Source organism: Ranitomeya imitator, chromosome 7, assembly GCF_032444005.1.
Source record: "Ranitomeya imitator isolate aRanImi1 chromosome 7, aRanImi1.pri, whole genome shotgun sequence".
Lineage (NCBI taxonomy): Eukaryota > Metazoa > Chordata > Amphibia > Anura > Dendrobatidae > Ranitomeya > Ranitomeya imitator.
The window spans coordinates 117676878-117697108 of record NC_091288.1 but is presented as its reverse complement, the minus strand read 5'-3'; the positions used below and the strand labels follow the sequence as shown (position 1 = coordinate 117697108).

The 20231-nt window shown below is 44.1% G+C and overlaps 1 protein-coding gene across 1 annotated transcript in view; it reads left to right on the top strand.

Moving 5' to 3' along the window:
* The window catches only part of TRPM2 (transient receptor potential cation channel subfamily M member 2), a 1329765-nt gene that overhangs the window by 152408 nt on the left and 1157126 nt on the right, over window positions 1–20231 (top strand). The window contains exons 3-4 of the mRNA XM_069733764.1: window positions 9767–9852; window positions 10481–10652. Of these exons, the coding sequence (XP_069589865.1) occupies window positions 9767–9852; window positions 10481–10652 (258 nt within the window). The remainder of the gene's footprint in view (window positions 1–9766; window positions 9853–10480; window positions 10653–20231) is intronic.

Sequence of the window (20231 nt, the reverse complement as noted above, 5' to 3'; positions counted from 1 at the left end):
GACTCCAAAGTCACTGAATCACAAGTCACACTTACCGCCGTCCACACTTACACTCAGGCCACACTCAGCTCGCTCACACTCGCTCTGCTGAAGATTTATAGATTTTTTTTTTCTCTAGTTCCCCTCAACAGCAATCAACCTTGCTGTTCAAATGCACTTCCAAAAAGGACCTTCCTGGAAGACCAATGGAATGTGCTGCAGTACCTGAGCATGTGACCCTCGATCTCCAACGGGAGATCTTGCCCTGGGCATGCTCAGAGTGTGAAAATAAGGACTTAGTCCCAGAGAAGCCTGCTCGCCGCAGATCAGTGCAGGGTACAACAGGAGAGCCAGAAAAGGCAGCAGTAACCCTCTGCACAGAATCAGTCCCAGCAAGACGCTGGGAGCGACGCCTCTGCTGAGCAGACCCCACTGCGGCCGATGCAGAATGGGAGACCGCAGCAGACACGGATCAAGATTCCTCCTGTGCAGCAGAGGAAACTCGACTTCTAACATGCGGTCCCTCCTTCCACTAGGCCTCCACTGACCTGTCTACTGCTGCCCGTGTTCCCCTGGAACCAATGTTAAAGTGCCCACAGCCCAATTTTTTTATGTTAGGCCTTCGAAGCCTGTCTGCGGTCCCTTCTTTCTACTACTCCTCCACTGACCAGACCACTGCTGCCCGTGTACCCCTGGAACCTATTTAAAAGTGCCTACAGCCCAATTTTTTTATGTTAGGCCTTCGAAGCCTGTCTGCGGTCCTTCCTTCCAATAGTTCTCCACTGACCAGACCAATGCTGGCCCACTAATTACTTGAACCAGCCCTACCCCCCACAACTTTAGCCAAATGACCCCCAATTTCAAATGCCTTCCAATTATTATAAGCTAAATTACGATTGACAAGCTTCTGTAACAAGAATGGATGTTTTTGCCATTAAAATGGGCAGTGTAGGTGTTTTCCTGGCCTCCACTCACTGCCGACTATGCTCCCCCATTGACTTGCATTGGGTTTCGTGTTTCGGTCGATACCTGACTTTTCGCGATAATCGGCCGATTCCTCTCGACTCGACTTTTAAGATAGTCGGGTTTCGTGAAACACGGCTCGACTCTAAAAAGGTCAAGGTCGCTCAACCCTACTGGTGACTACCTTCTGGTAGGGCCATTCTGGGTGAATCAAGGATGAGCTGACCAGTCTTGATATACCCACCTTGTTGGATGATCTGGTGTTCCTGGCAACCCAAATAGAAATCAGGTTTCAGGAGTGATCCAAAGAGGTGATGCGAAAGAAGATCTGTCGTCTAGCCTCAACCTTCCAAAGGCCAGTCACACAGCAAGCCTCAGCTTCGGCACCACTCTTAGAATCTATGAAAATTGACCAGGTGAAGATATCTTAGCACCGTCAGTCCAGAACATCTTATTCGATCCTGCCCAGAGAAACCGGGAAACTCTAGAGCCTAGGGTCAGCTGAAGAAGCTATAGAAACCAGGGAAAAAAATAGGAGTATACGTCCAAGATTTTTGTATATAAAAATGTATTCTAATTTTATTACATCAAATATACAGTTAGGGCCAGAAATATTTGGACAGTGACACAATTTTCGCGAGTTGGGCTCTGCATGCCACCACATTGGATTTGAAATGAAACCTCTACAACAGAATTCAAGTGCAGATTGTAACGTTTAATTTGAAGGGTTGAACAAAAATATCTGATAGAAAATGTAGGAATTGTACACATTTCTTTACAAACACTCCACATTTTAGGAGGTCAAAAGTAATTGGACAAATAAACATAACCCAAACAAAATATTTTTATTTTCAATATTTTGTTGCAAATCCTTTGGAGGCAATCACTGCCTTAAGTCTGGAACCCATGGACATCACCAAACGCTGGGTTTCCTCCTTCTTAATGCTTTGCCAGGCCTTTACAGCCGCAGCCTTCAGGTCTTGCTTGTTTGTGGGTCTTTCCGTCTTAAGTCTGGATTTCAGCAAGTGAAATGCATGCTCAATTGGGTTTAGATCTGGAGATTGACTTGGCCAGTGCAGAATGTTCCACTTTTTGGCACTCATGAACTCCTGGGTAGCTTTGGCTGTATGCTTGGGGTCATTGTCCATCTGTACTATGAAGCGCCGTCCAATCAACTTTGCAGCATTTGGCTGAATCTGGGCTGAAAGTGTATCCCGGTACACTTCAGAATTCATCCGGCTACTCTTGTCTGCTCTTATGTCATCAATAAACACAAGTGACCCAGCGCCATTGAAAGCCATGCATGCCCATGCCATCACGTTGCCTCCACCATGTTTTACAGAGGATGTGGTGTGCCTTGGATCATGTGCCGTTCCCTTTCTTCTCCAAACTTTTTTCTTCCCATCATTCTGGTACAGGTTGATCTTTGTCTCATCTGTCCATAGAATACTTTTCCAGAACTGAGCTGGCTTCTTGAGGTGTTTTTCTGCAAATTTAACTCTGGCCTGTCTATTTTTGGTATTAATGAATGGTTTGCATCTAGATGTGAACCCTTTGTATTTACTGTCATGGAGTCTTCTCTTTACTGTTGACTTAGAGACAGATACACCTACTTCACTGAGAGTGTTCTGGACTTCAGTTGATGTTGTGAACAGGTTCTTCTTCACCAAATTAAGTATGCGGCGATCATCCACCACTGTTGTCATCCGTGGACGCCCAGGCCTTTTTGAGTTCCCAAGCTCACCAGTCAATTCCTTTTTTCTCAGAATGTACCCAACTGTTGATTTTGCTACTCCAAGCATGTCTGCTATCTCTCTGATGGATTTTTTCTTTTTTTTCAGCCTCAGGATGTTCTGCTTCACCTCAATTGAGAGTTCCTTTGACCGCATGTTGTCTGCTCACAGCAACAGCTTCCAAATGCAAAACCACACACCTGGAATCCACCCCTGACCTTTTAACTACTTCATTGATTACAGGTTAACGAGGGAGACGCCTTCAGAGTTAATTGCAGCCCTTAGAGTCCATTGTCCAATTACTTTTGGTCCCTTGAAAAAGAGGACGCTATGCATTACAGAGCTATGATTCCTAAACCCTTTCTCCGATTTGTATGTGGAAACTATCATATTGCAGCTGGGAGTGTGCACTTTCAGCCCATATTATATATATAATTGTATTTCTGAACATGTTTTTGTAAACAGCTAAAATAACAAAACTTGTGTCACTGTCCAAATATTTCTGGCCCTAACTGTATATACAAACACATCACATAACAAAACCAGTACTACATAGTGATCATGAGGGAAAAACTGGAACAACACTGAAAAAACAGCCGGGGACAACCCCTGGAAATGTCCGTATTACCAAATAAGGTGCTACTAGTGCATATCACATAATGGGTAAGCAGTAAGTTGCTTGGAGAAAGTCAGCATTAGGCGCTAAGTTATATGACCCAAATCAGGGGTTACAATCCGGTACAGCGCACTCAGTGCGAACTATCCCTGTCAGAGTCTTACCCATTTTTCGGACCACCAGGATTTTCCACCGGAGCCCCAACGCGTGTTTCACGTCGGCTTCGTCAGGGGGCAGTGCTGTATTGTGTGTCACACCGGTATTTAAGTGGTCAGTAAACCCCATCAGGTACCACTCATCACTGCGCATGTCCGACGTCAGTGCGCCAGGAATTACAACGCTGCGGCGCACTCCATGACACCGCGTTCCACCAAAGCGTCATAACGACGCCAGTGGAACGCAAACATCACTATCGGGCGCCCCCAGCGATGTCCCGGAATTCGGACCACAAAGGACATGCGCACAGTGGACCCCACCAAAACCCCGCCCATCAGACATCGCGTCAGAGGATAAAAATAATAGACACCATCGTACCCTTCTATTTCTATATCCCAAAGGCCCTAAGGGATGCGACGGGTGCGTACCAGCCGTCCATATTACATCGCTCCCATAAACATACAAAATGTAAACGAAAATGCAAAAAGACTAAAAGTGAAAACATAACATAAAAAACTAAAAAAGAATCACATAATACATCAAGAGACATAAAGTGACAAGTAGCGCAGAAATAAATGGATTACTCCATAAATCAACGCAGAAATGCAGTGTTAACATCATGAAAATATATACTGTAGATTGAGTGTATATATATATATATATATATATATATATATATATATACAGTATAAAATACAAAAGTGCACAGTGCACGTGTAGAAACATCTGATGGTCATATTTAAGACATCAAGCGGGGCCAGAGGGAGGGGAATCACTGGACATCAGCACCTATCTTTAGGATGACTGTCTCTCATCCACCGGAATAATGACATTCAAACATATAGCATGAGGTTCATCTAAAGAACACTAAAGGAATAATCAAGAGGAGAAAACAAATTAATAAACACGCAAAGACAAACACAAAAATAAAAAAGCATTAAGAACTAATCGGGGAACTGCCTCACTATAAAAATACACACATGCTAGCCACCTTAGGGAGAGACCCAAGTTGGGCTAAATGTAGCGGGACGAAAGAGACCGAAAAGCCCTCCACAGGTAGGAATTGGTTGGCTGTGTAAATTTAGAAACTAATCCGCAGCATTGCACGCTTGGCGGTTCCAAGCGCTGTGGATTAGACTGGGGTGGAAAGAGATGATTTGCATAGCTCCGCCTACTGCAAAGGATTCTGGGTAAACCAGCTATTCTTTGTATTATGCTGCTTGCAAGTACTTTCCGTTTCAGGAAAGCATCCACTATGTATTTCCTTTAAGTAGAGGGCTTTTCGGTCTCTTTCGTCCCGCTACATTTAGCCCAACTTGGGTCTCTCCCTAAGGTGGCTAGCATGTGTGTATCGCTTGCTCACCGAGCCCCACTCCATACAGCCAACCAATTCCAGCCCTGTGCTGATGAGGGCCTAAAGCCCGAAACACGTGTCCACAGGTAGGAATTGGTTGGCTGTGTAAATTTAGAAACTAATCCGCAGCATTGCACGCTTGGCGGTTCCAAGCGCTGTGGATTAGACTGGGGTGGAAAGAGATGATTTGCATAGCTCCGCCTACTGCAAAGGATTCTGGGTAAACCAGCTATTCTTTGTATTATGCTGCTTGCAAGTACTTTCCGTTTCAGGAAAGCATCCACTATGTATTTCCTTTAAGTAGAGGGCTTTTCGGTCTCTTTCGTCCCGCTACATTTAGCCCAACTTGGGTCTCTCCCTAAGGTGGCTAGCATGTGTGTATCGCTTGCTCACCGAGCCCCACTCCATACAGCCAACCAATTCCAGCCCTGTGCTGATGAGGGCCTAAAGCCCGAAACACGTGTCCACAGGTAGGAATTGGTTGGCTGTGTAAATTTAGAAACTAATCCGCAGCATTGCACGCTTGGCGGTTCCAAGCGCTGTGGATTAGACTGGGGTGGAAAGAGATGATTTGCATAGCTCCGCCTACTGCAAAGGATTCTGGGTAAACCAGCTATTCTTTGTATTATGCTGCTTGCAAGTACTTTCCGTTTCAGGAAAGCATCCACTATGTATTTCCTTTAAGTAGAGGGCTTTTCGGTCTCTTTCGTCCCGCTACATTTAGCCCAACTTGGGTCTCTCCCTAAGGTGGCTAGCATGTGTGTATCGCTTGCTCACCGAGCCCCACTCCATACAGCCAACCAATTCCAGCCCTGTGCTGATGAGGGCCTAAAGCCCGAAACACGTGTCCACAGGTAGGAATTGGTTGGCTGTGTAAATTTAGAAACTAATCCGCAGCATTGCACGCTTGGCGGTTCCAAGCGCTGTGGATTAGACTGGGGTGGAAAGAGATGATTTGCATAGCTCCGCCTACTGCAAAGGATTCTGGGTAAACCAGCTATCCTTTGTATTATGCTGCTTGCAAGTACTTTCCGTTTCAGGAAAGCATCCACTCACTATAAAAAGGAACTGAAGCTCAATTGTTCGTTTAACCCGTATGGGGAGATGGTGTTTAACAGGGTTATCCAAAGACATTCACATTGTGCTAATTTTCGTTTCAGATCACCTCCCCTGATGCCTGCACGGACCTTATCAATACCCCAGATCTTCAGATATTTTGCTGCTTGATGTCTTAAAGATGACCATCAGAAGTTTCTACACGTGCACTGTGCACTTTTGTATTTTATACTATATATATATATATATACTAAATCTACAGTTCTACAGTATATATGTACGGTACGCACCCCTCGCATCCCTTAGGGCCTTTGGGATATAGAAATAGAAGGGTACTATGGTGTCTTTATTATTTTTATCCTCTGACACGATGTCTGATGGGCGGGGTTTTGGTGGGGTCCACTGTGCGCATGTCCTTTGTGGTCTGAATTCCGGGACATCGCTGGGGGCGCCCGGTAGTGACGTTTGCATTCCACTGGCGTCGTTATGATGCTTTGGTGGAACGCGGTGTCATGGAGTGCGCCGCAGCGTTGTAATTCCTGGCGCACTGACGTCGGACATGCGCCGTGATGAGTGGTACCTGATGGGGTTTACTGACGGCTTAAATACCGGTGTGACACACAATACAGCACTGCCCCCTGACGAAGCCGATGCGAAACGCACGTTGGGGCTCCGGTGGAAACTCCTGGTGGTCCGAAAAATGGGTAAGACTCTGACAGGGATAGTTGGCACTGAGTGCGCTGTACCGGATTGTAACCCCTGATTTGGGTCATATAACTTAGCGCCTAATGCTGACTTTCTCCAAGTAACTTACTGCTTACCCATTATGTGATCTGCACTAGTAGCACCTTATTTGGTAATACGGACATTTCCAGGGGTTGTCCCCAGCTGTTTTTTCAGTGTTGTTCCAGTTTTTCCCTCATGATCACTATGTAGTACTGGTTTTGTTATGTGATGTGTTTGTATATATATTTGATGTAATAAAATTTGAATACATTTTTATATACAAAAATCTTGGACGTATACTCCTATTTTTTCTCCTGGTTTCTATGTCTGCTTTTTGGAGTGTCCGTAGTATCGGTAGTGTTGTATAGCTATGCAATCTCTGGTTCTCACAGTGTGAACACATGGCTACATGCATGTGTGTGAGATCGCATATGTTTTGGTCCATTTTGGGCTGTTTTTATTATCAGCTGAAGAAGCTACCCTGGGCGGAAGACACTCCTCTCCATAGCTTACATTGACAGTGTCCATCTCCTGCGGTATTATACATTTTCTCAAGTCGGCTTGTACTCCAGTTCTGCAGGTAACCTCATCTATTGTACAAATAGAAAATCCCAATCCAACATCTACAGCAGGGTTTGGGAACTTTTTTTCTGCCAAGGGCTATTTGGATTTTTAAAATTGTGTTCGGGGGCTCTGTAACAAACTGTATTGATTCAAAGTTTTAAATAAATTGCAGCCCCCCCCCCCCAACACACAGTATAGTGCAGCTCCCCACGACTCACAGTATAGTGCAGGCACAGCTCCTCCAATACACAGTGTAGTGCAGCTCCCCTCACACACAGTATAGTGCAGCTCCCCTCACACACAGTATAGTGCAGCTCCCCCCACACAGTATAGTGCAGCTCCTCCCCAAACAGTATAGTGCAGCTCCCCCAACACATAGTACAGAGCAGCTCCCCCAACATGCAGTATAGTGCAGGTGCAGCTTCCGTAATGCACAATATAGTGCAGAAGCTGCGGAGACACCATCACATGTTTCTCGACGCAAGCAGTGAATAGCCAGGCCTTTCCCCGGGAAGGAACACCCACGGGAAGGGCAGCATCCTATGAAGGAAAGCCACCTATGCCAAGCATGGTATCCATCCACAGACAGCTGTTTCGGGGTTTTTGCCCCTCATCAGTGTGGAGTAGGAATCTGGCTATTAGGAGCAGTGCCTAGTAAAAAGGCTATAAAGGCACAGATGATTGGCCTCGGGGAGACCAAAACATCCAACACCGCGGAGACACCATCACGTGTTTCTCAACGCAGTGATTCCAGAACACTGCCCCCATCCCTTATGGGAAATATGCAGATGCAAGTAAAGAAGCTGCGGAGACACCATCACGTGTTTCTCGACGCAAGCAGTGAATAGCCAGGCCTTTCCCCGGGAAGGAACAACCACGGGAAGGGCAGCATCCTATGAAGGAAAGCCACCTATGCCAAGCATGGTATCCATCCACAGACAGCTGTTTCGGGGTTTTTGCCCCTCATCAATGTGGAGTAGGAATCTGGTTATTAGGAGCAGTGCCTAGTAAAAAGGCTATAAAGGCACAGATGATTGGCCTCGGGGAGACCAAAACATCCAACACCGCGGAGACACCATCACGTGTTTCTCAACGCAGTGATTCCAGAACACTGCCCCCATCCCTTATGGGAAATATGCAGATGCAGGTAAAGAAGCTGCGGAGACACCATCACGTGCTTGGCATAGGTGGCTTTCCTTCATAGGATGCTGCCCTTCCCGTGGTTGTTCCTTCCCAGGGAAAGGCCTGGCTATTCACTGCTTGCGTCGAGAAACACGTGATGGTGTCTCCGCAGCTTCTTTACTTGCATCTGCATATTTCCCATAAGGGATGGGGGCAGTGTTCTGGAATCACTGCGTTGAGAAACACGTGATGGTGTCTCCGCGGTGTTGGATGTTTTGGTCTCCCCGAGGCCAATCATCTGTGCCTTTATAGCACAATATAGTGCAGTTCCCCCCACACACTGTATAGTGCAGCTCCCCCCACACACAGTATAGTGCAGCTCCCCAACACATAGTACAGTGCAGTCCCCCTAACATGCAGTATAGTGCAGGTGCAGCTTCCCCAATACACAGTATAGTGCAGTTCCCCCCACACACAGAATAGTGCAGTTTCCCCCACACACAGTATAGTGCAGCTCCCCCCACACAGTATAGTGCAGTTCCCCAACACACAGTACAGTGCAGCTCCCCGCATCATTCAGTATAGTGCAGGTGCGGCTCCCCCAATACACAGTATAGTGCAGCTCCCCTCACACACACTATAGTGCAGTTCCCACCCACACAGTATACTGCAGTTCCCCAACACACAATAGAGTGCAGCTCCCCGCAACACACACAGTATAGTGCAGGCACAGCTCCCCAATACACTGTACTTGGAAACCTGACAACTAGCAAGCATGCTATGGGATAGCTAATCACATTGCACAGGCACCTCCATAGTGCCTTAAATAGTAGGTATCACCAAGCTATTGGCTGGGGACAGTTTATGACAGCACGTCCAGCCACTTTAAGAAAGAGGGAGTGCACGCCCTAAGCACAGTGCACTGGGATCTGCGCACTGTGTGCACACCCTGACTTGCAACAGACATGAAGGAAGGAGGAAGGTTGGGACGGAGTCCAGAGTGGTGAGTAAGCTGGCATGTCTGGCGGAGAAGAGTACAGCTACAGTATCTCCCTTTAGGCCCTCTCTATTTCAAGCCCACAAGAAATCTCTCCAGGAGAAGAGGGAAATCAATGTTATCCCTTGTCTCCCAGGACCTCTCCTCCGGATGAAATCCCTTCCAATCCATCTGAAAAAAGTTTTTTCCTCTTACCCTCTTGGTGGCCACTGCCAGAATGTTCGCTACCTCGAAAATGTCTTCAGTGCAGACTGGAGCAGTCTTGGTACCAAGATCTTCAAAAAAGGATTGATGACCACAGGCTTGAGTAGAGACACATGAAAGGATTTGGGGATCGGTAAATAGGCCGGGAAATTGAATGTCCCAGTAGTTGAAAACTGTACCATTTCTTCAACTTGCCCTTTATTCCTAGTATGATTTGCCTTATCAACTATTATTATTAATCCATTATTTCCTAACTGATCCTTATTTTATAATACTGTACTATAACTTTATTGCAGGAAATTATATGCTCCTGGATTGCAGAACATGTTAAAAAGAAAGAATGTATGTTTTATGTCGAAAGCTCTAATAAGACTGATTCAAGGTATATTTTATTTTGTTTAATACTTTCTTATATTTTAATGCATCCTATTGTTGGAATCTCATTTCCTGAATGCTAGCTATTTTTCTTTAGTTTTATACAATATACTTCATAACATTATAGTGCAATAATACATATTTCACCTCAGTTAGGAAATAACAGGAATGTATTGTGCAATGTGATATTCATTTTTTTAAAATTGGAAGACAAACAGTCGAAGACATTGAAGATGCTTAACGTACTGTGAACACCTTCAGAAAGATATAGTAGTGGCTGACAGAGTATTGGGCTGCTGGATATAACATGCTTTCACATGTCCTGACATCTCTTGATTGTTTCCCCTAGTACACATGCAGAATCCTAAAAAGTAAAAACATAGTACTGTTAATTAGAGTATTAAACTCTAGTTGTATTATACATCTACAATGTCATTGTAATGATGAAACTTTCCACATCCAGCATATCAAATGGTATTAACTGTATCATCAATCAGACTCCATTAGTGCTACACTAATAAGTAAGAAAGATTCCTATGTGATCAATTGATATACAAATTCATTGTGTTAAGTCAGTATAGTATAGTGGATCGTTGGATGATTTCATTAAAAGTTTCACATTTCCTGTATAACAGAAACAGTGTCTGCATGTGTGGATACTCAAAAGACCAACACATAGATGCCGCTATCACAACCGAGCCATTCCAAAGCAAGGGAACATGGGACATAAATGAACATATAAAGGAAATTCCTACAGATGCATTTGGAGACATCAACTTTACTGGACTGGGTCCTAGAATTGTAAAGGTTTGTTCTTTGATGATTATTCATAGTACTGTATTATTTTTAAGTGGATTTTTTTCATTATTAATTTTATTATTATGTCAGTAATCTTCAAAAAATATGTCTTAAAGCACTTTTATTATAAGCACATTAAGCTTTCTCATCTTTTATTCACCATCAAAATGGCAAAATTAATATTTAATCTACTATATAAAGCTGAATGTGTGTATGTGTGTGTGTGTGTATGTATGTGTGTATGTATGTCCGGGACTGGCATCTGCACCGTCGCAGCTACAGCCACTAAATTTTGCACAGTCACACGTCTGGACCCCGAGAGCGTCATAGGCTATATTGTGAGGCGAAATTTTAACCCCGCGCGTTCCAATTCAGCAAACAATTTTGCCCCTATCTACATAATGGGGAAAAAAGTGAAAGGAAAAGTGTTGGAGGCAAATTGACAGCTGCCAGATGTGAACAAGGGGGACTTAAAGAGTGAGAGCGATGGCGCCAAAGAGTATATACCGTACAGTTGCTAAGGTGGGGCCCCGACATGAGATACTCACCACACATGGGGATATGAACACACACACAAAATGCGCCACACACTACCACGTGCTTGAACACATATACCACCCACAGCACACATTTCACCACACATACACCAACCTCGCCACATAAAAGTCGAAACACAAAAGTCGCCGCTCAAAACTCGCCACGCGCAAAACTCGCCACATGCAAAAACTAGGCTCACGCAAAACTCGCCACAAGTGCAAAACTCACCTCATGGAAAACTCGCCACACGCAAAACTTGCACACGCGGTAAAATTGCCACATGCACAAAATTTGCAACACATGCAAAAGTTGCCTCACACAAAACTTGCACATACTCAAAAGGCACCAGACATAAAACTCACCACGCGCAAAACTCGCCATGCGCAAAACTTGCTGCACACAACTTGCTACACTAACCTGTTACATGCACCTCGACACACAAAAAGTTGCTACACGCATGTTGCCACACAAAACTCATCTCACAAAAGTCGCTACATGCATGTCGCCACACACAACTCAACACACACAACTTGACAAACGAAACTCGCCCTAAAACACACACAAGTCTGGTATTAGCCTTCAAAAATAAAAATCTGATTAATAAGCAGACAAACTACAAGAGCAACAAATGTACCATATAGGAAATACAGCAGCTGTCAGTCACATGACCTGTCTATTATGTGTATGTGTGAGCTAATATATACTGCCAGGGGGAGGGCTTCCTGTTGGCTGGGGATTTATCAGGCTGCCAATTTATCTTACAAATACTGAGGTAAAAATACTGAGCAAATAACGTGTTAACGAGGTCTAATACAGGAGATCACACAGGTATATACTATATACAGGGGAGATGACACACAGATATATACTATATACAGGAGAGATAGCACACAGGTATATACTATATAGAGGAGGAGATGACATACAGGTACATACTATATACAGGAGGAGATGACATACAGGTTTATACTAAATACAGGAGGAGATGACACACAGGTATATACTATATACAGGATAAACAAATCCACAGAACACAATGGTATTATATATGCATACGCATGCCAGTATAGGCTATAAGCTATGTAAAATAGTCTTGTGAAAGTGACCCGTGCGTTGTGGAAGGAATTGTGGACACCCACTTAACTAGGAAGAGATCCAACCAGAGCCAGCATATGGATATAAGCAAGATAAACACCAGACAGGAATTGTATATTAAAAAACGCCTTTATTGAATACAGTGGCAATTAGATGTACATTTTACATACTCATAAAAAATCCGCATGAGGAAAGACAAAAATAATAATATATAAAAGAATTTATAAAAATGTAGAAAAACCTGAAGTAAAAGGCTGACCCCAACAGTATATATAAGCCACAAGAGGTGTAGCTCCCACAAAATGTATATAGCCCAACTAAAGCCTTAAAAATAATAAGCAGCACAAGAGTATCCGTATATATATGTATGCTGGACTGATAAAGTGCAATGTGCCCAAATATATATATTAAAAAATTGTACAAGAAAAGAAACACAGATATCAGCAGTGTGCAAAAAATAAAGTGTCAATAGTGCAACAATATTTGCCAAAATTGGTGAAAGGATAAGCAAAGAAGATGCTGCCTATACAGACTAGCAAATTGCTCTTAAAAAAAGCAGAAAACAAGGTGCCAAAGTGCAATATAGCCAGATACGGCCGAAAAGGTGCACAGCGCAATATTAAATACGGGCAATGATACTACTCTATTAGTTGGGAGCCGTAGGAATCACTTAAGTCCACCAATAACCAAGGGGATCACAGCAGCCTAAATAATCCAAGCATATGAAGTGGTAGTATGGGGAGCACACTATACCTTAATTGTACAAGCAGATCAGCGGGGTCAGCCCAATCCTCATGCGAACGCGCCCCGACGCGCGTTTCGGATGTAAATCCTTCGTCAGGGGGATGGCTATTAGGGCGCAGAAGCGCCGTTTAAATAAAAGAAGTTAAAAATCAAACTAGATCAAGGGACATAAATAATTAAAAAGATAAAAGTTTAAAAATACTTATATAAAAACACACAATAGCCGAATAATAACAACAGATAAAATATACATACAGACTGATGGTCAAATTTAAAGAAAGGGGGCAAAGCTTATATTTTCGTTTAACCCCTTTGGTGTAACTGTGTCCAACAACCAAATCCACTTGGTTTCAAGTTTCGCAAGTGGTACACCAATTTCCCCTCCACGTTCATTTAGAATGATGGTGTCGATTCCCACAAATTTTAGGCCAGAGGGGTCACTCTTATGATAGATTTTAAAGTGCTTTGGCAAAGTCTTTAATTCAGATATGTTCTCAACCGTCTCGGCAGCCATTATACCTCTTACGTGTTCACGAACCCGTACTTTAAATTGCCTTGTCGTCATTCCCACATAAATTAATGAACATGGGCACACCGCATAGTAAATTACCGCCTTTGTGGCACATGTAATAGCATGTTTGATCTTAAAAGTCCGAGCCCCACTAGAGTCAGTGAATGTTTCGGCCCGTATTACATTTGGACAGGCAACACATTTACCACATGCTTTACATCCATTTTTTGGTCTGCCGTTGTCCAGAAATGTGGAGATTGTTGGTTTACAATCATAATGGCTTTTAACCAAATAGTCACCCAAGTTCTTGGATCTCCGATACGTGATGTTCGGACCCTTACCCACATATTGAGACAAAATGGGATCAGATTGTAATATGCCCCAGGATTTAGATAGTAACGATCTCATCATTTCAGTTTGGCCATTATATTGGGTAATGAATCTCACCTTCTGATTGGATTTTTGGGGGCGACTCCCGTATAGGGCCTCATGACGTGTTGTATATTTGGCTCTGTTGTAGCCCCTCTTGATGGAACGCCGACTATAACCCCGCTCACTGAATCTCTCTTTCTTTTTAATCTCTTTATAGATATAATTTGTCCTTTCTAATTTAGCCCCTTTTTTTCTTATTATTTTTTTCTTATTTATTTTTTCTTATATTATGATTTTTTTCATTCATATTATATGGATAGAGGGCTTTGCCCTGATAATGTCATAATATCCACATCCGATTTCCTTTTTTCCTTTTCCCCTCAGTAGTATATGGTCCAAGTACGTTACCAACACCACCTAGACACGGCCTCTGGTGGTGCGCATGCCCGGTCGGCAGGAAGGGACTCGGCCGTTCCGCGTCATTGCTGCTATGGAGACGTCGGGTACTCTGCCCCCGTACGTCCGGCGGCATGACGTGGTCGGCGGAAGTGCCGGAATGAAGGGACCGCGCATGCGCCGCCTACACCCGGGCCGTGGCGCTAGTAAAAGGGACACTATTTAAACGGCGCTTCTGCGCCCTAATAGCCATCCCCCTGACGAAGGATTTACATCCGAAACGCGCGTCGGGGCGCGTTCGCATGAGGATTGGGCTGACCCCGCTGATCTGCTTGTACAATTAAGGTATAGTGTGCTCCCCATACTACCACTTCATATGCTTGGATTATTTAGGCTGCTGTGATCCTCTTGGTTATTGGTGGACTTAAGTGATTCCTACGGCTCCCAACTAATAGAGTAGTATCATTGCCCGTATTTAATATTGCGCTGTGCACCTTTTCGGCCGTATCTGGCTATATTGCACTTTGGCACCTTGTTTTCTGCTTTTTTTAAGAGCAATTTGCTAGTCTGTATAGGCAGCATCTTCTTTGCTTATCCTTTCACCAATTTTGGCAAATATTGTTGCACTATTGACACTTTATTTTTTGCACACTGCTGATATCTGTGTTTCTTTTCTTGTACAATTTTTTAATATATATATTTGGGCACATTGCACTTTATCAGTCCAGCATACATATATATACGGATACTGTTGTGCTGCTTATTATTTTTAAGGCTTTAGTTGGGCTATATACATTTTGTGGGAGCTACACCTCTTGTGGCTTATATATACTGTTGGGGTCAGCCTTTTACTTCAGGTTTTTCTACATTTTTATAAATTCTTTTATATATTATTATTTTTGTCTTTCCTCATGCGGATTTTTTATGAGTATGTAAAATGTACATCTAATTGCCACTGTATTCAATAAAGGTGTTTTTTAATATACAATTCCTGTCTGGTGTTTATCTTGCTTATATCCATATGCTGGCTCTGGTTGGATCTCTTACTATATACAGGAGCAGATTACCTACAGGTATATACTATATACAGGAGGAGATGACATACAGGTATATGCTATATATAGAAGATGACATATAGGTATATACCATATACAGGAGGAGATGACACACAGATATATACTATATACAGGGGAGATGACACACAGGTATATACTATATACAGGAGGACATGACATACAGGTATATACTATATATAGTAGGAGATGACATACAGGTATATACTATATATAGGAGGAGATGACATACAGGTATATACTATATATAGGAGGAGATGACATACAGGTATATACTATATATAAGAGGAGATGACATACAGGTATATACTATATACAGGGGAGATGACATACAGGTATATACTATATACAGGAGATGACATACAGGTATATACTATATATAAGAGGAGATGACATACAGGTATATACTATATACAGGGGAGATGACATACAGGTATATACTATATACAGGAGATGACATACAGGTGTATACTATATATAAGGGAGATGACAAACATGTATATACTGAGGTGAAAATGAGAGGTGTGAGGTGAAAATGAAAAGGTGTGTGTGCAAAATGAGAGGAGTGAGGGAAAATAGTGTAGTGATTGGAAAATGACAGATGTGAGGTCGAAATGACAAGTGTTGGGGGGAATGAGAGGAGTGAGGGAGAAAATGAGAGGTGTGAGGGAGAAAATGAGAGATGTGAGGGGGAAAATGAGAGGCGTGATGGGAAAATAAGAGAAGTGACGTGCTATAACTAACCACAGATATTTACTATGCCCAGGCAACGCCGGGCTCTTCAGGTAGTTGATATATAAAAATGACAATTGAATGAAAGAAATAAATTCTAAAATGTATATCAGAAAAAAAGAGGGCTGAAGTCTATTTCAAAACTGGTACTACAAGAAAAGGAGACATCTGTACACAATGAGGCATAATGTGCATGGTTAGAGAGCTGCCTCATAAAGACAACTGCTGTTCATCTATCTATAAAATAAAGAAGCAGGTCAGCATCTCTGAACAGCTTAAAGCTTAAAGCTAGTGGGAACAGGTGCATGCTGCCAGGGGCTTGCTGGCACTTTTCAGCCTGGGGGGCAATCACAATGCAGTGGCCCCTGAGTTGCAGTCGCCCACCTTTGCCCTACTTATCGCTGGCTGCTGCTTTACAGCAACAGAGATAACAGGCTTTAAAAACAGGCTTGTACATAGATATTTAAATAGAATGGAGCTTGCTGCATAGATATGGGAGCAGAACCAAGCTTACTGCCTACATAGATACTGTAACAGACACAAGCTGACTACATAGACACGAGAAGGATGGATTACTATGTAGATAAGGGAGTAAAATAGACCTTACTACAGAGATATGGGAGCAGAACTGAGCTTACTACAGAGATATGGGAGCAGAACTGAGCTTACAACAGAGATATGGGAGCAGAACCGAGCTTACTACAGTGACATGGGAGCAGAACAGAGCTTACTACAGTGACATTGGAGAGGAACTGAGCTTACTACAACAGAGATATGTGAGCAGAACCGAGCTTACTACAGAGATAAGGGAGCAGAACCAAGCTTACTGCAGAGATAATGGAGCAGAATGGAGTTTACTACAGCGATAAGGGAGCAGAACCAAGCTTACTACAGATGTAACAAAGCAGAACAGAGCTTACTACAGAGATATGGGAGAAGAACCAAGCTTACTACAGAGATAAGGGAGCAGAACAGAGCTTACTACAGAGATAAGTGAGCAGAGTGGAGTTTACTACAGAGATAATGGAGCGGAAATGAGTTTACTACAGCGATAAGGGAGCAGAACAGAGCTTACTACAGATATATTATTATTATTTATTGTTATAGCACCATTTATTCTATTGCACTTTACATGTAAGGAGGGGTATACATAATAAAAACAAGTACAATAATCTTAAACAATACAAGTCATAACTGGTACAGGAGGAGAGAGGACCCTGCCCACGAAGGCTCACGATCTACAAGGGATGGGTGAGAATACAGTAGGTGAGGGTACGGCTGGTCATGCAGCGGTTTGGTCGATCGGTGGTTACTGCAGGTTATAGGCTTGTCGGAAGGGGTGGGTCTTCAGGCTCTTTTTGAAGGTTTCGATGGTATGCGAGAGTCTGATGTGTTGTGGTAGAGGGTTCCAGAGTAGAGGTGATACGCAAGAGAAATCTTGTATACGATTGTGGGAAGAGGAGATAAGCGGGGAGTAGAGAAGGAGAGGAAAGAGAAGGAGATCCAGCTCAACGAAATAGTGAAAAATCCATAATTTAATTCACTCAAAATACAGTGAAAGGACAAAACATCAGCATACAGAAAAAATTATAAAAACAAGGTCAACGCGTTTCCGGTGACTAAGCACCCTTAATTCATGATTTCGTTGAGCTGGATCTCCTTCTCTTTCCTGTTCGTCCACGCCCTGACACAGCGGTTCCGTGCTCCGAGCTCCTGGGAATGTCGGTATGGTGAGCTGGATTTTGTTTTTCCAGTAGAGAAGGAGGTCTTGTGAGGATCGCAGGTTGCGTGTAGGTAAGTACCAGGAGACGAGGTCACAGATGTATGGAGGAGACAGGTTGTGGATGGCTTTGTACGTCATGGTTAGGGTTTTGTACTTGAGTCTCTGGGCAATGGGGAGCCAGTGAAGGGATTGACAGACGGGAGAAGCTGGGGAATAGCGGGCGGACAGGTGGATTAGTCGGGAAGCAGAGTTTAGAATAGATTGGAGGGGTGCGAGAGTGTTCAAGGGGAGGCCACAGAGCAGGAGGTTGCAGTAGTCAAGGCGAGAGATGAGGGCATGGACTAGGGATTTTGCAGATTCTTGGTTTAGGAATGTACGGATCCGTGAAATATTTTTGAGTTGAAGGTGGCAGGAAGTGAAAAGGGCTTGGATATGTGGTTTGAAGGAGAGATCAGCGTCAAGGATTACCCCGAGGCAGCGAGCTTGTGGGACTGGGGAGAGTGGGCAGCCATTTACTGTAATGGATAGGTTCATTGGGGGGTCACGTGAGATGGGGAAAGATGATGAATTCTGTTTTGTCCATGTTAAGTTTGAGAAATCTAGCAGAGAAGAAGGATGAAATAATGGACAGACATTGAGGGATTCTGGTTAGTAGGGAGGTGATATCTGGTCCAGTGATGTAGATCTGTGTGTCATCAGCATAGAGATGATACTGAAAGCCATGAGATTATATGAGCTGTCCCAGGCCAAAAGTGTAAATGGAGAAGAGCAGGGGCCCTAGGACTGAACCTTGCGGGACTCCGATAGATAGGGGGCGAGGTGAGGAGGTGGTGTGTGAGTGGGAGACGATGAATGTCCGGTCTGTAAGGTATGATGAGATCCAGGATAGGGCCAAGTCTCTGATGCCAAGGGATGAGAGGGTCTGTAATAATAGGGAATGGCCCACTGTGTCAAAGGCAGCCGACAGGTCCAGGAGGAGGAGAACAGAGTAGTGTCGCCTGCACTTGGCGGTTAAGAGGTCATTGGTGACCTTAGTTAGGGCAGTTTCAGTGGAGTGGTGGGACCGGAAGCCAGATTGTAAGCAGTTGAAGAGGGAGCAAGAAGAGAGATGGGAGGACAGTTCAAGGTAGATGTGTTGTTCCAGTAGCTTAGAGGCATAGGGGAGAAGTGATATAGGGCGATAGCTAGATACAGAGGATGGGTCAAGAGAGGGATTTTTGAGGATAGGTGTGATGGAGGCACGTTTAAAGCTTGAGGGGAAAACACCAGTTGTTAGTGATAGGTTGAAGAGATGGGTTAGGGTTGGGATGAAGTGGGATGGGATCGAGTCAAGTGCACAGGTGGTGAGATGTGATCTTGAGAGTAGAGTGGAGAGTCGATCTTCTGTAATGGTGGAGAAGATGGTTTTGGAGTTGGAGGGCTGGGAAGTCAGGAGGAAGGACTCTGGGGGTTGTTGACCAAAACGGTCTCTGATGTTCTCAATCTTCTGCTTGAAAAATGAGGCAAAGTCTTCGGCTGAGATGAGTGGGGAGGGAGAAGGTGCTGGGGGATGGAGGAGATAATTGAAGGTGTTGAATAACTGTTTGGGGTTGTGAGACAGGGAGGATATGAGAGATGAGAAGTAGGTTTGTTTAGATGTGGCGAGTGTGGTCTTGAAAGTAGTGAGGGACTGTTTGAATGCAATGAAGTGCTCGTTGGAGTGTGATCTTTTCTATTTGCGCTCAGCAGCCCTGGAAGCTCGCCTCAGTTCTTTGGTCATGCTGGTGTGCCAGGGCTGTCTGTTGATTTTGCGAGCTTTGCTATGTGTAAGTAGGGCAGCAGATTCCAAAGCTACAGCTATTGTGGTGTTATATAGAGCGGCAGCGTCATCCGCATTGTGTAAGGAACTTATATCTGTGAAAGGGAGGAGGGATTCAGAGTATGAGCGTAGGTCAAGGTGTTTAAGGGGATTGTAGGTGTGGAGAGGGAAGAGAATGTGAGAAGGTTGTGGTCAGAGAGAGAGAGAGAGGCGAGTTAGAGAGGTTAGATAGGGAGCAGAGGCAGGTGAAGAAGAGGTCCAGTGTGTGGCCATCTTTGTGGGTGGCTGCAGAAGACCATTGAGTGAGGCTGAAGGAGGAAGTGAGAGATAGAAGTTTAGTGGCAGCTGAGAGGGAAGTGTCAATGGGGATGTTGAAGTCACCCATGATGATGGTAGGGATATCCGCAGAAAGGAAATGAAGTAGCCAGGTGGTGAAGTGGTCAAAGAAGGTGGTGGCTGGCCCTGGGGGGCGGTAGATGACAGCCAGTTGGAGGTTGGAGGGGGAGTAGATGCGCACGGAGTGCACCTCAAAGGAAGGGAGGGTAACAGAAGGTGGCAGTGGGATTGGGGTGAAGGAGCAGGTATCTGACAGGTGAAAACCAACTCC